This window comes from Cervus canadensis, chromosome 15 (assembly GCF_019320065.1).
Source record: "Cervus canadensis isolate Bull #8, Minnesota chromosome 15, ASM1932006v1, whole genome shotgun sequence".
NCBI lineage: Eukaryota > Metazoa > Chordata > Mammalia > Artiodactyla > Cervidae > Cervus > Cervus canadensis.
The window spans coordinates 32,368,915-32,387,617 of record NC_057400.1 but is presented as its reverse complement, the minus strand read 5'-3'; the positions used below and the strand labels follow the sequence as shown (position 1 = coordinate 32,387,617).

The 18,703-nt window shown below is 34.2% G+C and overlaps 1 protein-coding gene across 6 annotated transcripts in view; it reads right to left on the bottom strand.

Moving 5' to 3' along the window:
- Nucleotides 1–260: 260 nt before the first annotated feature.
- RIF1 (replication timing regulatory factor 1) overlaps nt 261–18,703 on the bottom strand; it is a 59,186-nt gene continuing 40,743 nt past the window's right edge. For 4 of the 6 annotated variants that reach the window (XM_043487975.1, XM_043487978.1, XM_043487977.1 and 1 more), the window contains exons 27-36: nt 18,502–18,647; nt 17,506–17,586; nt 17,375–17,426; nt 13,798–17,019; nt 11,731–11,877; nt 11,326–11,403; nt 11,121–11,236; nt 10,583–10,736; nt 6,979–7,087; nt 261–6,507 (exon numbers count right to left, since the gene is read on the bottom strand). In XM_043487975.1, the coding sequence (XP_043343910.1) occupies nt 6,293–6,507; nt 6,979–7,087; nt 10,583–10,736; nt 11,121–11,236; nt 11,326–11,403; nt 11,731–11,877; nt 13,798–17,019; nt 17,375–17,426; nt 17,506–17,586; nt 18,502–18,647 (4,320 nt within the window). In that variant the 3' untranslated portion in view covers nt 261–6,292. The remainder of the gene's footprint in view (nt 6,508–6,978; nt 7,088–10,582; nt 10,737–11,120; nt 11,237–11,325; nt 11,404–11,730; nt 11,878–13,797; nt 17,020–17,374; nt 17,427–17,505; nt 17,587–18,501; nt 18,648–18,703) is intronic. The other 2 variants (XM_043487979.1, XM_043487980.1) reach the window with 2 other exon arrangements.

Sequence of the window (18,703 nt, the reverse complement as noted above, 5' to 3'; positions counted from 1 at the left end):
AACTATCCTTCAATTTCTTTTAAAGTATGACTTTAGAAGTGTGTGGAACCTTTGAATCTATGAATAAAACAGAGATCCTCTCTGGTTAGAAACAGGCCATAAAAGAGGGCAAGAATATGAATGGTTCATATGGTCATGGAGGAATACAATACTCATTTTTTGGCTGGTGTCTGAACCATTTAATTAATTTCAGGAGGCCTCACTGAAACAAACAAAAAAAAATTAAAAACCCAAACACCAAAGAAAAACAAGTACCAGAATTTACTTTTTTCTTTTTAAATTTTATTTCAGATTAAAGTGCATTTCTTTAAAAATGTTCCAATATCCAGTTTCGATTGGCAACTGAAAACAGTCAACTCTCAATAGATCATGAAAGTTTTACTGTGGATCAGACAGAGTCTCTCTCCTTCAACCAGTCATAATGAACCTGAAAATACAACTTTAGTCTAGGTGTACCTGCTTCAAACATTGTATAAACATTAAACAAAATGGACTGTACCCTTATTTTCCATCTACTAAGTACAGGTAATCAAGGAATGAACACATATTTCTGTGAAGTTTCAACTTAAATCATTCGACTTATCAAATATAAATACTTTTTGAATGTAAAACTAAGCTCTCTTAGAATTTATCAAGTGATGAAAACAAAATTATTATAGGGCTAATAAATGACTGATTTGGCTTCTTTCAGTCCTCTTCTAAGTGCATATTAGTCAAGTCTATCCACAAGAGGTAGTGTTTAAGATTGAAAGTAATCAATTACTCACCAACACAGAAAGCAAACTCCCACCCCCCACCCCCAATTTGTTTTACAGGTGTGATTTAACCTATTAGTGCCAGATGCCTTTCCTTCACATATCACGTCCCTTAATATCCATGGCAAACACATAATAATGTTTTAAGAATTTAAGAAGGAGAAAAAGGTATACCTAAAAAATACTAGTATCTTCTAGTATATGCATATTTGAGCAACAGTAAGACATAAATGAAAACAAGGCAACTCATTTTATAAGATAAAAAAAAAAAAAGATAAAATATAAATGATGGATATAGAAATTAAATAAAAAACCCTATTCTGCCAGCTAGAAGTAACCAAACTGACAACATGCCATATATGAACAAAACTACTGCATATGTCAAGGACTGGCACAATTTAAGGGTCAGCGAGTAGTAAATATGTAATTATGTTTGTTACTACAGGCCACCCAGTCTTTAGACTACTCAATTCTGCCACGATAGCAGGAAAGCAGCCAAACATGTAAATAAGCACGGCTGTGTCCCAAAAAAACCTTATTTACCAACAAAACAATTTTATGCATTTTAATTTGTCACAAAATATTTCCTTTTCAACCATTTAGAAAACATAAAATTCATTCTTAGTTCCTTAAATGTAAAAAGAAGTGGCAGGCTAAGACTGCTGTCTTGTTTCCTATTATAAAAATCAACTCTTAATTCCATTTTTCTAGAAAATTTCCATTCCATAAAAATAAAAAATTCTTCAGACACCTGTTAATTATTCAATTAAGTATCAAAACAGCTATTATTCTACATTCCATTTTCAGTACCATGACACTATTTTGAAAGTAAGCTTTCTACTTGTATGCAGTTCATCCATTTAAGAAGTCAGTCTTTTGTTGGAATTATTTACTGATGGGAGGTGGAGTATTAAATAATATATTTCTAAATAATTACCCAAGGGATTAATAAATATTATGATACTGTATTATAAATAGAGTAACTTCAGGGACCACTGGCTGTCAGCTACTTTCAAAATATAAAGGTAACTGTTTCTCTATACTTAATGGTCTAATTCTTTATTGCTATTTCAATCGATCTTTCTCTTCTATTCATCATTTATCAATGCATCAATCTCAATCAACATGTACATTTGCTGGTAAGCTTAGTTTCATCCAATTATAAAATGGTACACTGTGGCATAAAGATATTGTTCCCTCTATTACAAGTAGAAAACCAAAAGCTACGGAGGTTCTTTTCTTCCATGTGACATCAATTTAAAATACTGTCTTTTTTTATAATCACAGGTAAGGAGAAGTTAACTTTTATTCTCATGGCATATTTCAGGGGAGTAAGCATTTACAGCTTGGCACTTAGTTTTAACTGCTCTTTGGTGAAAGGCTTGGCACAGAAAGAAAAAAAAAAATGGTAAAGATCACACTGTAAATTTAACATTCCATTCCAAGAACTAAATGAACACTCATAATTGTATTAGACTACAGATCTAATTTACAGATCTTCAAATCAAAATGACTCAGATTTTAATGGAACTTTCAAAGAGCAATATACAAAACCTGGCATATAATAGATACTATTAACTGGGCCATGAAAAACCACAAAGACCAGATGTGTTTTACAGATTGAACAATCAATAAATTTTGATAATCAGTTTTTAAAAGCCATTACTTCTGACATTTCCTTAATTAAGTGCTTTAGATGAGGGCAGTTCTTATAATAAAATTATTTACTTTTAATAAACATGAAGGAAAATATCATCTTAAAAGAATGCCAAAAAAACCCCTTCATTTTTGAACATCAGACTACTCAACTCTTTCAACTCCATTTTACAACAAAATAGGAAGTTTCAATCACATACTGTCACAGCACTCACCAGGTCTTCAGTGAGTATCAAGGCACACTTGTCAGAACTGACTTATTACAGCACTGCTAACTTCACTGCCAAATTAACCTTTGTCAGGGATAGCCTATTTTCAATGTTTATTAATAAAATAACGAAGTCCTATAACCTAGAAGGCATGATTTAGAGACTAAATTCATCTCTAGTATTACAAAAATTTACCTTTAACAACAAAAAAAGTCAGAACATAATTCATATATACTCCTAAGACTCCACATTGTCCGAACTGCTTAATCAGCTTCTTGGTAACATAAAATACTTACTTTTATATTAAAAGGCCCCATATTAGGCAAAATTCTACCTTTAACAATTTTATTTAAATTTTTTAACTTTAATATGAAGCCTTCAAGACCAGTCGGAATCCTCAATTCAGACATCTGAAAAAGTTTCTTAAAGAGAGACTAATTGTTACATTTTGTGGCAATAATTTTAAGGATATAAATCTGCCCGGGTTATCAAAAGCTAATTTGGATCTTGAAATCTCTTAGACCTATGACCACAAATGTAGTACACAGACATCAGCATTTGTATGGATCACACTGGGATTCTTAGAAATGAACTATTAGGCTCTCATCACATACCTACTGAATCAGAATCTGCATTTTAACAAATACATGCAGGTTTGAGAAGCACTGTATTAAAAGTCAGGACTTCACTCTAATATTTGTATACAATGTATAAGACCTTTCTAATGGCTTAGGGATAAAATGGACATGTGTTGTAATAATGAGCAGGCAGCTAACTCCCCTGACTCAAGCCCCAGCCTAATAACATTAGCAACTGCTTTTTTTTAGGACCTCTAACCCTGGCTCACAAATAATCTCCCAGAAAATCAGTTATGAAGGATGCTAGATAGAAACTAGGCTTTTCTTAGTGGATTATAAAGTCAAAGTCGGAAGGAATGGCATTAAAAAAAATGAGTTAAGTTTTCCCATCTTTTGTTAAATTTCAACTAAGCCTGCCTTTAAAACAGCACTCACTTTTAACTACTCATCTATTTAAAAATCAAAACAAAACTCTACTTGTATATTTTCCACATACCCCTCCCATTTTTCCAATTTTCCCAATTTTCTTGCCTTCCCTCTCACCTTTAGTCAAAACACAACTGAATTTTCTTGACATTTTTATGATTCTTAAATATAAAACACCCTGACTACTACCAACCTGCACAGGAACAGAATCATGGAAAATTCATATTCAAATCTTATTTTTTACTACATTATTCACCTAAATCATCCTATAACCGACAAAGAAACTAGAGCAAAAGCTCTCCACTATTCAACAATGGCTTTCAAACTTGTTCAACTGCAAAGCATCTTTAATTATGTGCTCACTGAAATACTGGAAATTCATTTTTGAACATGAAAAATTATACTATGGTTCTGCATGCAACTATATTCTTTATAAATGAATAAAATAAAAAATGACATTTGAGTGTTCTTAGTAATGTTTGTCATGTTTTATTAACCATTAGAAATTATTTGAAAAAACTTTAATGGTAAAAAGACACACACTAGAGCTGATCATGGAATATTAATGCTTTTTGCTCTTCCAGAAACATTCAGGAAAAAAAATCTGCAGAAAGTTTTAAGGCAAGAATATTGAAAATAAAGAGTCTAAATATACACATAACTATATCAACAACTGAAGATTTAGCAAATTGGTTTTTAAATATTTTAGAATATATCCTTGTTAAACCAGGATGTTCTAAAATTAGTATCTGCACTTGCATCAAACTTGTGATTTAAGTAAATGGTATTCATTTTGGTCACATGTTCTGCCATACTGTTCACCTTCCCAAGAACTTCAGTCCACCAGCAAGTTGAGTTTAGCTCACACAAATATTAAGATATGAGGTCAGGAAATGAGTTACTTATGGTTCCTCTCAACATACATACATATCCCTTCTACTAACACCTGTTCAATCAAAACGTGCCTATTTACTCAAATAGTACTTGGGGAATAAATGACAAACAAATTAAACCAAAATTATAAGTGTTTAAATTCAAGCCACAGTCCTTCAGGTTCAATGGTCCCAGATTTTCTTTTAAAACCATCCATCCTCAGTATATAAATATCAAACTTAGACCCCAATATATTTACAATGTAATGATAACAGATTATGAAAAAGAAACCAACTTTTATCGTGACTGGGTGGCAGTCCCCTTCTGGATATAAAGCTAACCAAGACACAAGGATTAAACTTTCCGTAAGCTGCTAAAGAATATGTGCCTTTTCAAGTAGGGGTGACTTCTGAATTAAGCCTAAAACTGAGATTACTCGTTCTATTTAGAAAATACAAGTGAGATATTTGTTAAAAAGATGTAACAAATATGGGAAAGGCAGGCACTAATACCAGTTGGTAAAATTAGAAATGTTTTAATTACATACACCCTATTTTTTTAAACTCAATAAAACATTTTACATATTTTGAACAGTTTTCAGATTTCTCCCAAGTTTGCTTTAGGTATAGGTGGAAAGAGCAGATAAGCTCTAGGCTTCTTATGATCCAAGTTATAATGAAAATACTCAAGCTAACTCCCCATTGAAAAGAAATGTAATGAGGCACTATTTCTAGTGGCTGATCCCCTCTTTCAAACCAAAAGGAAAAAAAAAAAGGTTATGGGAATGAATAGCAAGGTTGTCATGTAACACTTTCTCATTTCTAGTACTTGTTCTGCTTATTTAGAAAATAAACTCATGTTTAACTATTAACTAAGTACAAAACTATTTGTTGTTTTATTTGTAGATACAGAATCCTACAAATATCTGCAGCAATCCCACGAAGCACTTCTATTATCCATACTGATATCTCAGTATTCAATATATACAAAATTATGTTTCTATTAAACAAAGGTATTCACAAGAGGCTACAGAAACACTCATGCAACTAACAAAGACTGAAATTTATAAATTAAAGACTTAATCTATACATAATGTACAAACAGTCGTGCATTTTTAAATGAATAGTATATATCTCATAAGAGTATATTTTCACAGGCAAATGCTGCTGCACAAGTATTTGCTAATGCAAATTAATGGAATCACTAAATTCTGCTTTACTATTTAACTCCCAAAGTTGAAACTTTTGATTATTTTTCTTGAAAGCTGTCCAAATGAAGCTGATGTCTGTGAAAAACATTCCAAAAAATTCTTTTGCCTCTCATTTGAGGTGTTTTACCAAGAACAAATTTCTTAAACCTCAAGCACAACCTCAAGCACAACAAACAAATTAAAAAAAAAGAAAAGAAAAGAAAGTATAAACATCAGTTAAGCAAAAACTTCAAATAAAAATTTTCAGTTTTTCTTAGAACAAGTATATTACATAAAATGTTTCATTAAAATATGCATGAGTACGTAAAACAAAATTTATGCTTTTGCTTGTAGTTTCTTCTTTCACATTTCAGTAAACTACTTTAAGTTCTGGAAAAACTATGCAGAGCAGCCAAGAAAATATGTTATATAGGAAAGATTGCTCTCACTCAACAAAATTTAACTGACTTAATAAGCTATTGCTCTTTAGCATTTGAAGTTACCAACTTTGCAAACATTCAGTCCAAACTTGTGCTATATTTCAGAACTTACTTTATGAGTCAACAAATCCAGTGATTTTTAAAATTTCAATTTTCTCTTAAAACACTAAAAAGAATTTTCATGGGCTGGTGACCTCCAACGTGACTGCAGATTTTTAATTATACAGTTTGCCATGCTACCAAGTTTCTCATGCATTTCAAACAGCTGGCTCCCTGAATAATTATGGAGATCTTCTGAATCTAGTTGAAGAGCAAGTGCACTAATCTGTGCAACAAGATTTTTAGATAACGGAGCTTCTAAAGTAACAGGATCAATTAAATCTAAAGGAAAGAAAAGAAAATAGCACAATTAAAATCTATTCCAGATACATCTTAACTTGCATCTCCTTCTAAGTTAATAAAAAATTTAAGTGCTTAGGTTTCAAATTAAGAGTGCACACTGAGGTAGCTCCTGCTCAAGATCAAGAGAGTGAGGCTACAGAAAAATTACCATAGCTTATTCTGTGCCACTAAAGAAACCCTGACTACTTCATTTTCATGAACATAACATAACTGGATCGCAATGTTTAGTTTATATCCTCATTTTAGATCTTAATAGAATAAAAGTTGCCAATAAGAGAAAAAGCAACTGGATATATTTGAAGTCATCAGTTATTTTTTCTGTATTTGACAACTATCACACAAAAAAATTCACAGAGCATGCTCAAATTAGAACTAAAAGCAGAGTAACAAAATACTTCTTCAATAAAGTCAACCAATCTTATAAAACTATCCCATTTTGTTAAAATATACCTGAGGCAAGTCTTTCTTCATCAGGAGAGATAGATTTATTTTCCATTCCATTTATTGTTTTTTCAGAAATATCAAAAACTGGAATCTCTTCTAGTCCACGAGACTTCACCTTGATTTATGCATTAAGATAAGTAAAAATAAAAACAAAAGTGACAAACTGAGTTATTTTTAACAGGACTAATAATAATAAAACCACTAATACTGGAAAAGAATCTGACATACTATGTTTTACAGCCTAGCTAATATTGTTAAGAACCCACGGTTCTACTAACACAAAAATATAACTATGTAGTGTTTTTTCAAAGAGATGGTTAAGGCATTCATATTATTTCTTAATGAATTTGTCCAGAAATATAGCCATGGTAGCCAAGAAAAATTACATTTTATTCCCCAGGTTTGAGAACATGGGAAAAGCAAGTCTAAGGCAGACATTTTCAAGCTTAAATATATGGACTTCTTTTTTAAAAAAGAACACAATTTCCAAAGGTCTGGGAACAGGGCTTATTGATTGCTGATTGAGAAAATGCTAATTTCAGATTGGTAAAGTTACTTCTGTTTAGTCATTAGATCATGTCCAACTCTTTGCAACCCCATGGACTGATAATTTCATCCAAAAACAAAGACCCCTGAATTCAATGACTTAAAATTTATCAAACTTAAATTTCCCCTTCCTCAACACCTGTCCATCAACTTTTTAACCATCCCCACAACTTAGGTTTATAAAAATGTGAAGGGACACTACCTGCAAGATTTGTAATCTGGAGAATAAAATTAAGGGGTTTTACTTAGCTGCTTAAAATCACTGGGGGTTGTTTAGTCTCTATAAACAACTGACTCTTTTGGCCACTCCATGGACTACAGCCCACCAGATTCCTCTATTCATGGAATTTCCCAAACAAGAAAACTAGAGTGGGTTGCTCTGTCCTTCTCCAGTGGATCTTCCTGACTCAGGTATCTAACCGGCATCTCCTGCATTTGGCAGGCACATTCTTTACCGCTGAGCCACCAGGGAAGCCAGAGTTCCCCTATGACCCAGCAATTAGATTCTGTTACAGATATATCCAAGAAAAATAAAAAACATGTCCACACAAAAACTTGTATGTGAATGTACGTAACAGCATATTTGTAATAGAAAAGGGTGTAAACAACCCAAATGTTCAACAAGTGACGAATGGATAACCAAAATGCTGTAGTCACAGAATGAGGTATTACTAGGTTGGTGCAAAACGTAATTCTAGTTTTTCACACTGTTGAAATTCATCATTTGATACTGAAATACATTCTAAAATAAAGGTGGTTATGTTATACATCATTTTAATGAGCATTTCTCGCTTTTTTTTTGCTAATGACTTATTACTTGATATTTATATTTATTAAGACTATGGAAATAATATTACACAAAAAACAAGTGTGAGCAATTTTCTTATTTGAGTTCAAAATGAGTCACAAAAAGAGCAGTCAACTCACAACATCAACAACGCATGTGGCCCAGGAACTGCTCATGAATGTACAGTGCAGTGGTAGTTTAAGAAGTTTTGCAAAGGAGATAAGAGCCTTGAAGATGAGAAGTATAGTGGCCGACCATTGCAAGTTGACAAAGACCAACTGAGAGGTATCATCGAAGCTGATCCTCTTACAACTACAAGAGAAGTTGCTCAAGTACTCAACGTCGACCATTCTACAGTTGTTTTGTGTTTGAGGTAAATTGGAAAGGTGAAAAGGCTTGGTAAGTGGGTGCCTCATGAGCTGACTGCAAATCAAAAAAATCATCATTTTTAAGTGCTGTCGTCTCTTATTATACAACAAACCATTTCTCAGGTGGTAACATGCAATGAAAAGTGGATTTTGTACAACCAGCAATGACCAGCTCAGTGGCTGGGCTGAGAAGCTCCAAAGCACTTCCCAAAGACAAAATTGTACCAAAAAAAGGTCATGATCACTGTTTGGTGGTCTGCAGCCCATTTGATCCACTATAGCTTTCTGAATCCCGGAGAAACCATTACAACTGACAAGTATGCTTAGCAAATCAATGAGATATACCGAAAACTGCAACCCCTGCAGCTGACATTGGTCAACAGAATGACTCCAATTCTTCTCCACAGTAACATCTAACATGTTGCACAACCAACACTTCAAAAGTTGAACAACTTGGGATACAAAATTTTGCCTCATCTGCCACATTCACCTGACCCATCGCCAACCAACTACCACTTCTTCAAGCATCGACAACTTCTTTGCAGGGAGAACAATTCCACAACCAGCAGTAGGCAGAAACTATTTTCAAGAGGTTCATGGATTCTCAAAGGATAGATTTTTTACACTACAGGAATAAACAAACATTTCTTACAGGGAAAAATGTGTTGACTGTAATGGTTCCTATTTTGATTAATAAAGATGTGTTTGAACCTAGTTATTAATATAATGATTTAGAATTCAAGGTCTGAAACCACAATTACTTTTGCACCAACCTATTATTTATAAAGATGAATGAAGTACTAATACTTGTGAACCTTGAAAACACTATGTTCAGTTAAAGAAACCAGTCACAAAAGTCTATATACAGTTATAAGAACCGACCTTTTAAGAAATGTCCACAATAGGAGAGACAAAATTAATAGTTGCCTTGGGGGTGGAAGTGCAGTGACTGATGAATGAGTAGAGAGGTTGTTTCATTTTTTAAAAGAATAAAAAATGTTCTAAAATTAGGTCTTGGTGAAGGCTGTGGTACTTTGTGACTGTACTAAAAAACCATTTGTGTGCTTTGGGTGGGCGAATTTTATGGTATGTGGCTGTACCTCAGTAAAGCAGTTTCAACTCTTCATCTTACAAAAATGCAAATCACTAATAGTTGTTTTTGTTGAACTGGTTAAACGTTTTAAAAAATCAAACAAAACTAATAATAAATCAAGGACTTTTAAGAATACTAAAGTCTTCAGTAGCCTGCAAACTCTGATCTCAGAAATTCTAATAGAACACCATTTTTACTCTTAACATACTCCATTTTTTATATATTCACAGTTTTCCCTATTGATGAATACATAAAAGGTTTCTGAATGGGTTTCAGGAGAGTTTGTAAATTCTTTTGAAACGATTTAAAAAGTTTTCTATACGTATTTTTAGAGGGAAAAGAATCTCGGTTTTCGTAAGAATCTTAAGAAATGTCCATAACCTGAAATGTTTGTGTGTTAAAAGTTGAAGAACAAGTTAAAAAAAAATTTGATCACAACTGCTTTGGATATCAAAATCAAAATACTGTTAACCACAAATCTGCAAGATTTTGGAGGGGTAAATGTTTAGATTTGAACATCTAGGTTTTAGAAACAGCAGCCAGGAAACCAATCACTTATTTGGTAGACATAAAAGATGAGCTAGAAAAGTAGAATTCAAAGAATAAAGAGGTGTAATACACAATAACAGTACAAAATAAATAAACTTCTCTGTGGAATTATAAATCAACGTTTTAAGTTACTCTTGACTGCAGGGGAAAGGAAGTTAAGGCATCATACAAAATGAGCTTTTAAAGCAAGAATACTTGAAATGCAAACTTCTGGAGTTGTACTGTTTGATCATTTATTCATACACAATTTAACATCTACGGCATTACCTGTTGCTCATGATATATTCTGAGAGCCTTTTTCACGTTAGACACTTTTGGAGAACGGATAGGAAGAGTTTTTATTTCAGATGCTGTAAGGGTACTCAAATCGCCAATTGTTTTTATATTCTTGGCTCTAATGAGCTGTCCCAGTCCTCTTGCCCTAAAGAGATAAGAGAAACAGGAAAAATGTCACAAAGTTTTATATTTTCTATTTGTAAGGGCCTATCCAATTGATTTTCCTGATTTAAGCTCAATCATAACAAAATTTACATAGACACACCTATCCCACAGAGGATAGATATCGTGCATTTAAAACAAAATTTGAATCTGATTTATATGCCTGGCTCAAGCAAGATTAACCGTTCAATACTTCTATTACTGCCCTATCTCAATCATTTTCCCAGCTGTATTTTCATTTACTTCTAAAATAAAATGTATGAAAGTATGGATAAATAAATTCTAAACATGAGAAGCCTGATCATTTAAACATCCCTGTTAACAAAGTGGCATCTCTAGGTATAGACCAAGATAAATAACCACTTACCACATGTTGGATGTAATCTGAGGTAAAATGATGTCAACTGGTGCTACACAGTTCACCAAAGCAGGGTAAACACTTTCTGTTGGGCATGGCACAGATTCCTTAGACATTTCTGCAATCTTAGAATAAATTTCAAAAGCTGTTAAACAGAGGTCACCTAACTGAACATGAAAATATAAAGTTGCATGAAAACTAAAGCACTTCTTACTAAACACTTCTTTGAGCTCTTAAATTTAGAGCTACGTGATCCTGGGGACAGAAATCCTTTGGCTGAAGTGGTATTATGCTAGACAGAAGAAAGGAGAAAAAAAAACTCAGAACCCTAGGTAACTATAATTTTACAAGTTTATTTTCACAACTGACAGACTGCCGTCATATTTTACAATTTTCAGAAAATGTAAAATGTAATAACAATACTACTGGATCAACTACTTGCTTGGCTCATCAATGCCTCTTACCACCTCTTCTCTTCATGTCTGCTTACCAAGTAAGCAGACAAAAGAAAAATATATCCAAACGAAGTACGTTTTGTTTCTTAAAAAGTTAATATTAAGACAAATTGCTCTATGCAATTCTGTGTTTGCATATGTGTTTTTTAAAGCCTACAGCTTACCTTAGATTGCACAGTAGGTGAAGTTTTAACACTTTTTACCATGAAAGAACTATTTGAAGAATGGCACCTAACAATAGGGCATCGCCTATCAATGTCATCTGCCAATCCTGCTTGGTATATAGGATCTGCAAAGGAGACACGGCGAACCTGAAAACATTTAAGTCATGTTTTTATTTTTAAAAAGTTTAAAAAAATAATACCATAAATTCTCATTTTTAGCCAAAAATAGCATCTATGTTTAGAGGTCTAATTTATCTCACTAGAAGCCAACTGCACATAGTTGCAGTTGTTCCTGGTGATTGTTTTCACAAATATTACTTAAGACCAAGGGTCATTCCAAGTATCCATGGTCTAAACTGTCTGCAAAGTACAGCAACAAGGAGAATGAAAGGATAGTAGCAGAAACTTAATGAAATTGCATGTAACAGTTAAAAGTATACAAATTTCTACTAACCTCACAGGCTTACTGCAGACCATAAAGAACGAGGTAAAGAGGCAGAGACAGTACTAACTGGCCTCTGGTATACCTTAATAATCTTAGTTCTTAATTCTTTGAGGGTACCAGAGTCACAGCAATGGGGTGGGATTTTTTTGTTAAAACAAAAACAAAAAACAAAAGCTTAGCCCAGCTTGAAGTTATTTTGGCCTTTTCTAAACTATTCAGTTACTCAGCTATCTGATCAAAGTACCCAACGGAGCACATAAAACAGTAATATGTATATAAATGTTTTATTCCCAAAATATTGAGAACTTTTTGTAAATATCTGCTATAGAAAACTATCATATGTAAATAAAAATTAAACATAAGTTACTATCAAACAAAGCATAACTATAGTTAACCGGTATTAACAATCTAATGTATACTGAAGACATCATTTCATCTTCATAAATTTTTCAAGAACTTCTATGGCCTATTTGAACCTAAGATTAAAAAAAAAAAAGGTAAAAGATTCAAAAGCAAAGCAAGAGCAAACCAAAAACCCTCAAGTATTAAGTCTTCCTAAGAATTAATCTCTGAATTCTCAAAATAAAAGTTTTTAGTATATTTTGGGGAAGTTTTCACAATGTGCTGGCTAAAGGCAAAATTACGTGTCAGTATGATTTTATCTACATATACATGTTTGTATACATAAACACATATATTCCACAGTAAATGGTAGGTCCAGTTTCAAAATTAAGGAATGCCCACACAGTACCTTTGTAAAACAGCTAGTTATAGAGGACAAGTGGAGCTATGTAAAGCACATGCAACTTTTCCTTTCTAAACTATGTGCAAGTCACAGGGTCAGAGACTAAAGCAAATACATAGGTAATCCATATGTGTACAAACTAAAGTATTAAAATGTAGTGAAGAAGATGAGGACGTTAACAAAATTAATCACAAATGAAATCATATCCAGAAATTAATGAAGGCATAGCCTAAGGATATTTTTTCTAATTAGAAAAGGTCTAAGTTTATGTAAAGACTTAAATGTAAACAAGACAGCATAATGTCCTAGCACACAGTAAGTGCTAACTAAAGCTCCTTTATCGGTTTCTAAGTGTTTCCTTGTATATTATAGAAGAGCGGGAAAAAAATCACCATGAGAGATTATCAATTTTGCAAAATGTGAAAAATGGTGATGGTTGTATAAAGATTTACAGCTAAGTGTTAGGCTTCCCTGGTAGCTCAGTCAGTAAAGAATCTGCCTGCAATGCAGGACACCCAGGTTTGACCCCTGGCTCGGGAAGATCCCCTGGAGAAGGAAATGGCAAACCACTCTAGTATCCCTGCCTGGAAAGTCCCATGGACAGAGGAGCCTGGCAGGCTGCAGTCCATGGAGTCGCAAAGAGTCGAGGACAAATGAGCGACTGACACCAGGTCCTGAAATAAAGGAATACTTAAAGGGCTTCAGTCTTTTTTCTCAACATCTCGCCTTCTACCTGCCCTTTTCCCTGTCATAGTATATATTCATAATGAATGGTCATATAAGCCTAATATTCTCTCATTCACTAAGTGTCAACCATATGGCCACAATATTCCAATTAAACTTGGACTCATTAATATTCAGCCTCAAATCCCCCTACCTTGTGAACAGGTGACGAGATTTCATCTTCTTGGGGTCTTTTTAGTCCTCTCTTTAAAATGCTGGTGGATGGAGAAGCCAAAGGAGACCAGACACAACGTGTGTGCAAGCCACTAGGACTCTCATTTGCTGACATGAATAGAGGATCAATATCCTTTAGTTTTTGAGGAGATGTATTACTGTCTTCTGATATCAGTTCAGAAACACCTGTTTCAGATGTCAGAGGTTGTGGTATCTCCTCTACTTTCTCTGAAGTATGGTGAACTTCCGGTAAAGTTTCATTACTTTCCACTACCATTTGATTGTCATCTAGTTGTGTTTCCTCCAATTTATTAGGTTCAGTATTCGTTTCAGTTTTATTAAGGTCAACCTTTCCTTCTTCAGTGATCATCTCAAGTGTGTCGGGAACAAAGCTATCAACTTCTACATCTAACTCCTTTGTTTCAGCTTCTATAGGCAGAGCAGCTTTGGTAGTTAAATCTTCATCTTCTGTTTCAGAGACATGGTCAGATTCAGTAGTCACCTCACCAACCACTGTTTTTTCACAATTTTTTATTTCAGCGTTCATTTCTTCAAATGAGCCTGGATCAGATTCATCACTTCCTCTGCCTAGCTCCCCAACTGCTACTTGTTCAGAGATCTCTACCTGAGCACTCACTTTTACAGGTGTCGGATTATCAGAATAATCAGTAGCTGAATTAAATTCCTCAGTTACTGCTTCACCGGCTTTCAGTTTTTCAGGTGAATCCATTCTTTCACTGTTTTCCTCTGTTACTTCTTTTTCTGAAATACCAGTTTTGACACTGTTTTGTTCAGAGAAGCCAGCTTCAGACTGATCATTTTCTACATTCAATTCCACAGCATCTACTTCTGGATTTGATTCTGCATTTGATTCAACATTAACAGTGTTCTCTGTATTCAATTTCTCTTTTGGGGTGGCCTCTGACTTTTCTTCTTTGGTCTCCAAAGTAAAACATTCCAGTGAAATATCTTTGGAAACATCTAAATGTGGGTCAACAGTTTTACATTTCTTATTAGATGGCTCCTGGCTTTCTAGAAATATTGCTTCCTCAGAATCCCTACCAGAAGTTTCTTTAAATTTTACCATTTCAGAAGGAAGAAAGCTTTGAGTAGTATTTTCTTTCAACTCAGTTTCAGATACAATTAATGAGTCATTAGTAGTATCATTCTCTTCCTTGAGATCCAAATGAAAATTCACACTGTGATGCTCATCTAAAAGTTTTACCTCTGAGTCCAGATCAGCTTTTGAAGTTTCTGAAATAGATACAGGTGTTTCCATATCTGTCTTTTTTGTTTCATTGACTTTTACATCGTAATTTTCTGTATTTTTTAACCCAATAAATGACTTTTCCTGAGGCTGTGATTTTTCTCCACAACAATCACAACCTTTAGATCGCCTCACCCTTCTACTTCTCTTGTGTTGGCATTCTACTGTCTGAAGAGTTTTTTCAGAAAGCAAAGAAATGTCTGGTGTCCCTATTTTTGAGGATTCCCCCACGCTATTTTCCATAGAATCTCGCTTATGTAACCTCTTATTGGCATTTCTAGTCCTTAGATATGATTCTGGTACAGAAGGATTTGCAAAGGAATGTTCTGCATCTTTGTTAGTTTTACTTTTTCCCTCAGAAGTATTCAATACATCATCAGAAACTTGTAATAAATCTGGAGATACTATAGAATCTTGAAGAGTTACAGTATTACTTTCATCTCTTTTTTCACAGACTTGAGATTCTATATCTTTGTCTACTTCAGAATTCTCTTTGTAATCATGTGCCTGATTTTCAACTTTCATACATTCCTGATTTACCATTTTCTCTTCTTGATCTTCAATGTCAACACTGTCGCTGCTTTTGTTCTTCCCTTTTCCAGATCTTTTCTTTTTAGAACCTTCTTCTTTTGCCTCAGAACTATCAGATTCTGAGTTTTCAATGCTGGAAAGTAAACCCTGGGATGCTCTTCTCGTTTGATATCGTGTTCGTCCCCTTACTGGTTTCTCGGAGGATTTATCTGCAATGTCCTGCACACCATCTCCCTCAGATTTAGTATTCTCAAGATCTGGCTTTCTTCTATTTTCATCAATTTCAGCATTAGCACTGGTATCCCCAAAAGCCTTCTCATGTATATTATTTCCTTTGTCAACTAAGTTTTCCTGTACACATTGTTCAGAAATCAATTTTTGCTTAGGTAAAACATCATCTTTTTCATGTAATGGACTCTTCTGCGGAGTCTTTTCTTCTTCTTTACGTCTTTCCCTTTTTTGATGATTATTTTCTTTATCTTGGCTATCAGTGGTTGGTTCTACTGTTTCTGAACGGCGCCTTAAAGATCGCCTAAGGGTTTTCTGATTTGGAGTTACCTGAATATGACTATCCTCATTTACTGTCTGATCTGTTATTATGGCTGGGGGTGTATTTTCTTTGGATTCCAAGTTAATTTCTAAGGTTCTCTCTTCTACAGTATTGTTTTCTAATAATACAGTATTCTCCACTGTTGATTTAAGCATTGTATCCTCATACTCCATTGTAGATTCAGAGAGATGAACCTGATTATCTAACACACATTCTGTCTGATTAAGCAAGCCAGGTGGGCTATTATCTAAGGCTATCGTGCCATCAACAGATTCTCCAGTACTTTTCTCTTGTTCAGATCTCATTAAGGGTTTAGACTTTTTACTCCCTATTGGTTCAAGTTTACTTGACCTTCGGCTTGATCTCTTAGTCCCATGCATTATTTTTTCAGAGTCAGATTTGGAAAGAGCCACTTCTCTTTTGTTTGCTTTTGATGGATTATCTGTTTTAGCCATGCCTTCCGGGTTATTTTTCACTATTACAGTTGATGACATGTTATTCAAGGGTGAGGGACTAAAAGGTCTATTTTCTGAACCATCAAACTTTTCCAAAGTAATAAAGGATTGCCTTCGACTTGTAGGCTGTAAGGGAGCTCCAGAAATGGTGGCACTAGAAACCGAACTACTGCTGACACCAAATGGATTTTCTGTAGTAGATGCATATTCAGTTGGTTTCTTTGAAGCAATTAAAGCTTTCTTTCTGGTATCATTATTACTGCTCAGTATTTTTGGACTGGTTTCCTCAATAGAACCACACTCATTATTCAAAAGGGAAGCCTTTTCAAGATGTTCATCCATACCGCAGTTTTCCATGACATGTTGAGGAACGACAACGTCATTCTCCTTTTGTTCCTCCTGCACAAAAATGTACACATACATACAGATTAACCAGCAAACAAGTCTGACTTTCTGGAGATATTCTGTTTAAAACTTTAGCAATTCAAAGGGCAATCCAACTTTCAACATTTTGCAAATATCCCAAAGGTGATGGTAGATGCTCATTAATTTGTGTTTCCAATTTAAGTATTCAATAAAGAAAAATACATTTAAACAAATATGCACTCACACAGATACAGATCCACACACAGAACAACTATAATTCTGCTAAGGAGAGCTAAGACATTATAGAACAAAACTTAACATTAATATAAGAGACTCAATAGTGGAAAGCTGATTTGAAAAACCCAAAAATATGAAAATAACAATATACCTTAAATATCATCTTGGAGTCTTTTGATTTTTCAATTGAAGTAGAAATTTCCCTGAAATAAATAAGTGTGCAAATTAGAATACTGCTGATAAGGAACCAGAAAATGTTACTTCAGCAACTTCTATACTTACGTAGATTCTTCCTGACTATACTGAGAAAATAAAGTATCTTGTGAAACATCCAGATTATTATACATGGCAGGAATATCACACCTGAAAAAGATTTTAAGACTAACTTTAATATTGTGTCTATTAAGTCTCTCAATTGTGTCTGACTCTGCATCCACATGAACTGTAGCCCACCAGACTCCTCTGTCCATGGAATTCTCCATGCAAGAATACTGGAATGGATAGCCATTTCCTTCTGCAGGGGATCTTTCTAACTCAAGGATCAAACCTAGATTTCCTGCATTGCAGGCAGATTCTTTACTGCTTGAGCAACCAGGGAAGCCCCCTGAGAGTACCCTGAATAGCAAGGAGATCAAACTACTCAATCCTAAAGGAAATCAACCCTGAATATTCGTTGGAAGGACTAAAGCTGAAGCTGAAACTCCAATACTTTGGTCACCTGATGCAAACAGCAGACTCACTGGAAACAACCCTGATGCTGGGAAAGATTGAGGGCAGGAGAATCGGGGGGCAACAGAAGATGAGACAGATGGATGGTATCAACGACACAATGGACATGAGTTGGAGCAAACTTGGGGAGACAGTGAAGGACATGGAAGCCTGGTGTGCTGCAGTCTATGAGGTTGCAAAGAGTTAGACATGACTTAGCCGCTAAACAACTTGAATATTTGATATTCTTACAACTAAGCTTACAATTCTACATCTAGTTACCTTTTAAGAACAATATAAAATCAAGTCTTAGATACCTATTTCCCAGATTTTCCATGAAACCATTTCCCTGATCTTTCAAGACCTTAATAAACGGATTCAGTTTAGGAACATTGGTGCATTTCAAGATAGCCTGACACACTATGAAATGTAGCTATGTACAAGCTTTTTGACATTTAAAATACAGTACAATATACCAGTATCTTAGTTCTAAACTCAAAATTATGGTTTGCTGAATGAAATCTAAATCTAAGCACAGAAAACTCAATTCAAGATAAAAGTACTACAAACCTCTTTGTTTTGAGTACTTCTTTCTGGTGTTCAGTTAGTATTCTTTCCTTTGTTTCTTTTCCTTCTGGAGGTATAAACACAAAGTCAGTAGACTTTTCTTCTTCCAAAGGCATTTCACTCTTCGGAGTTGAAGACTCTAGTTTCAACTGGAAATTGAAACAGTAAATGCACATTTTGAGTTTCTAAATTATTTTCCCATACA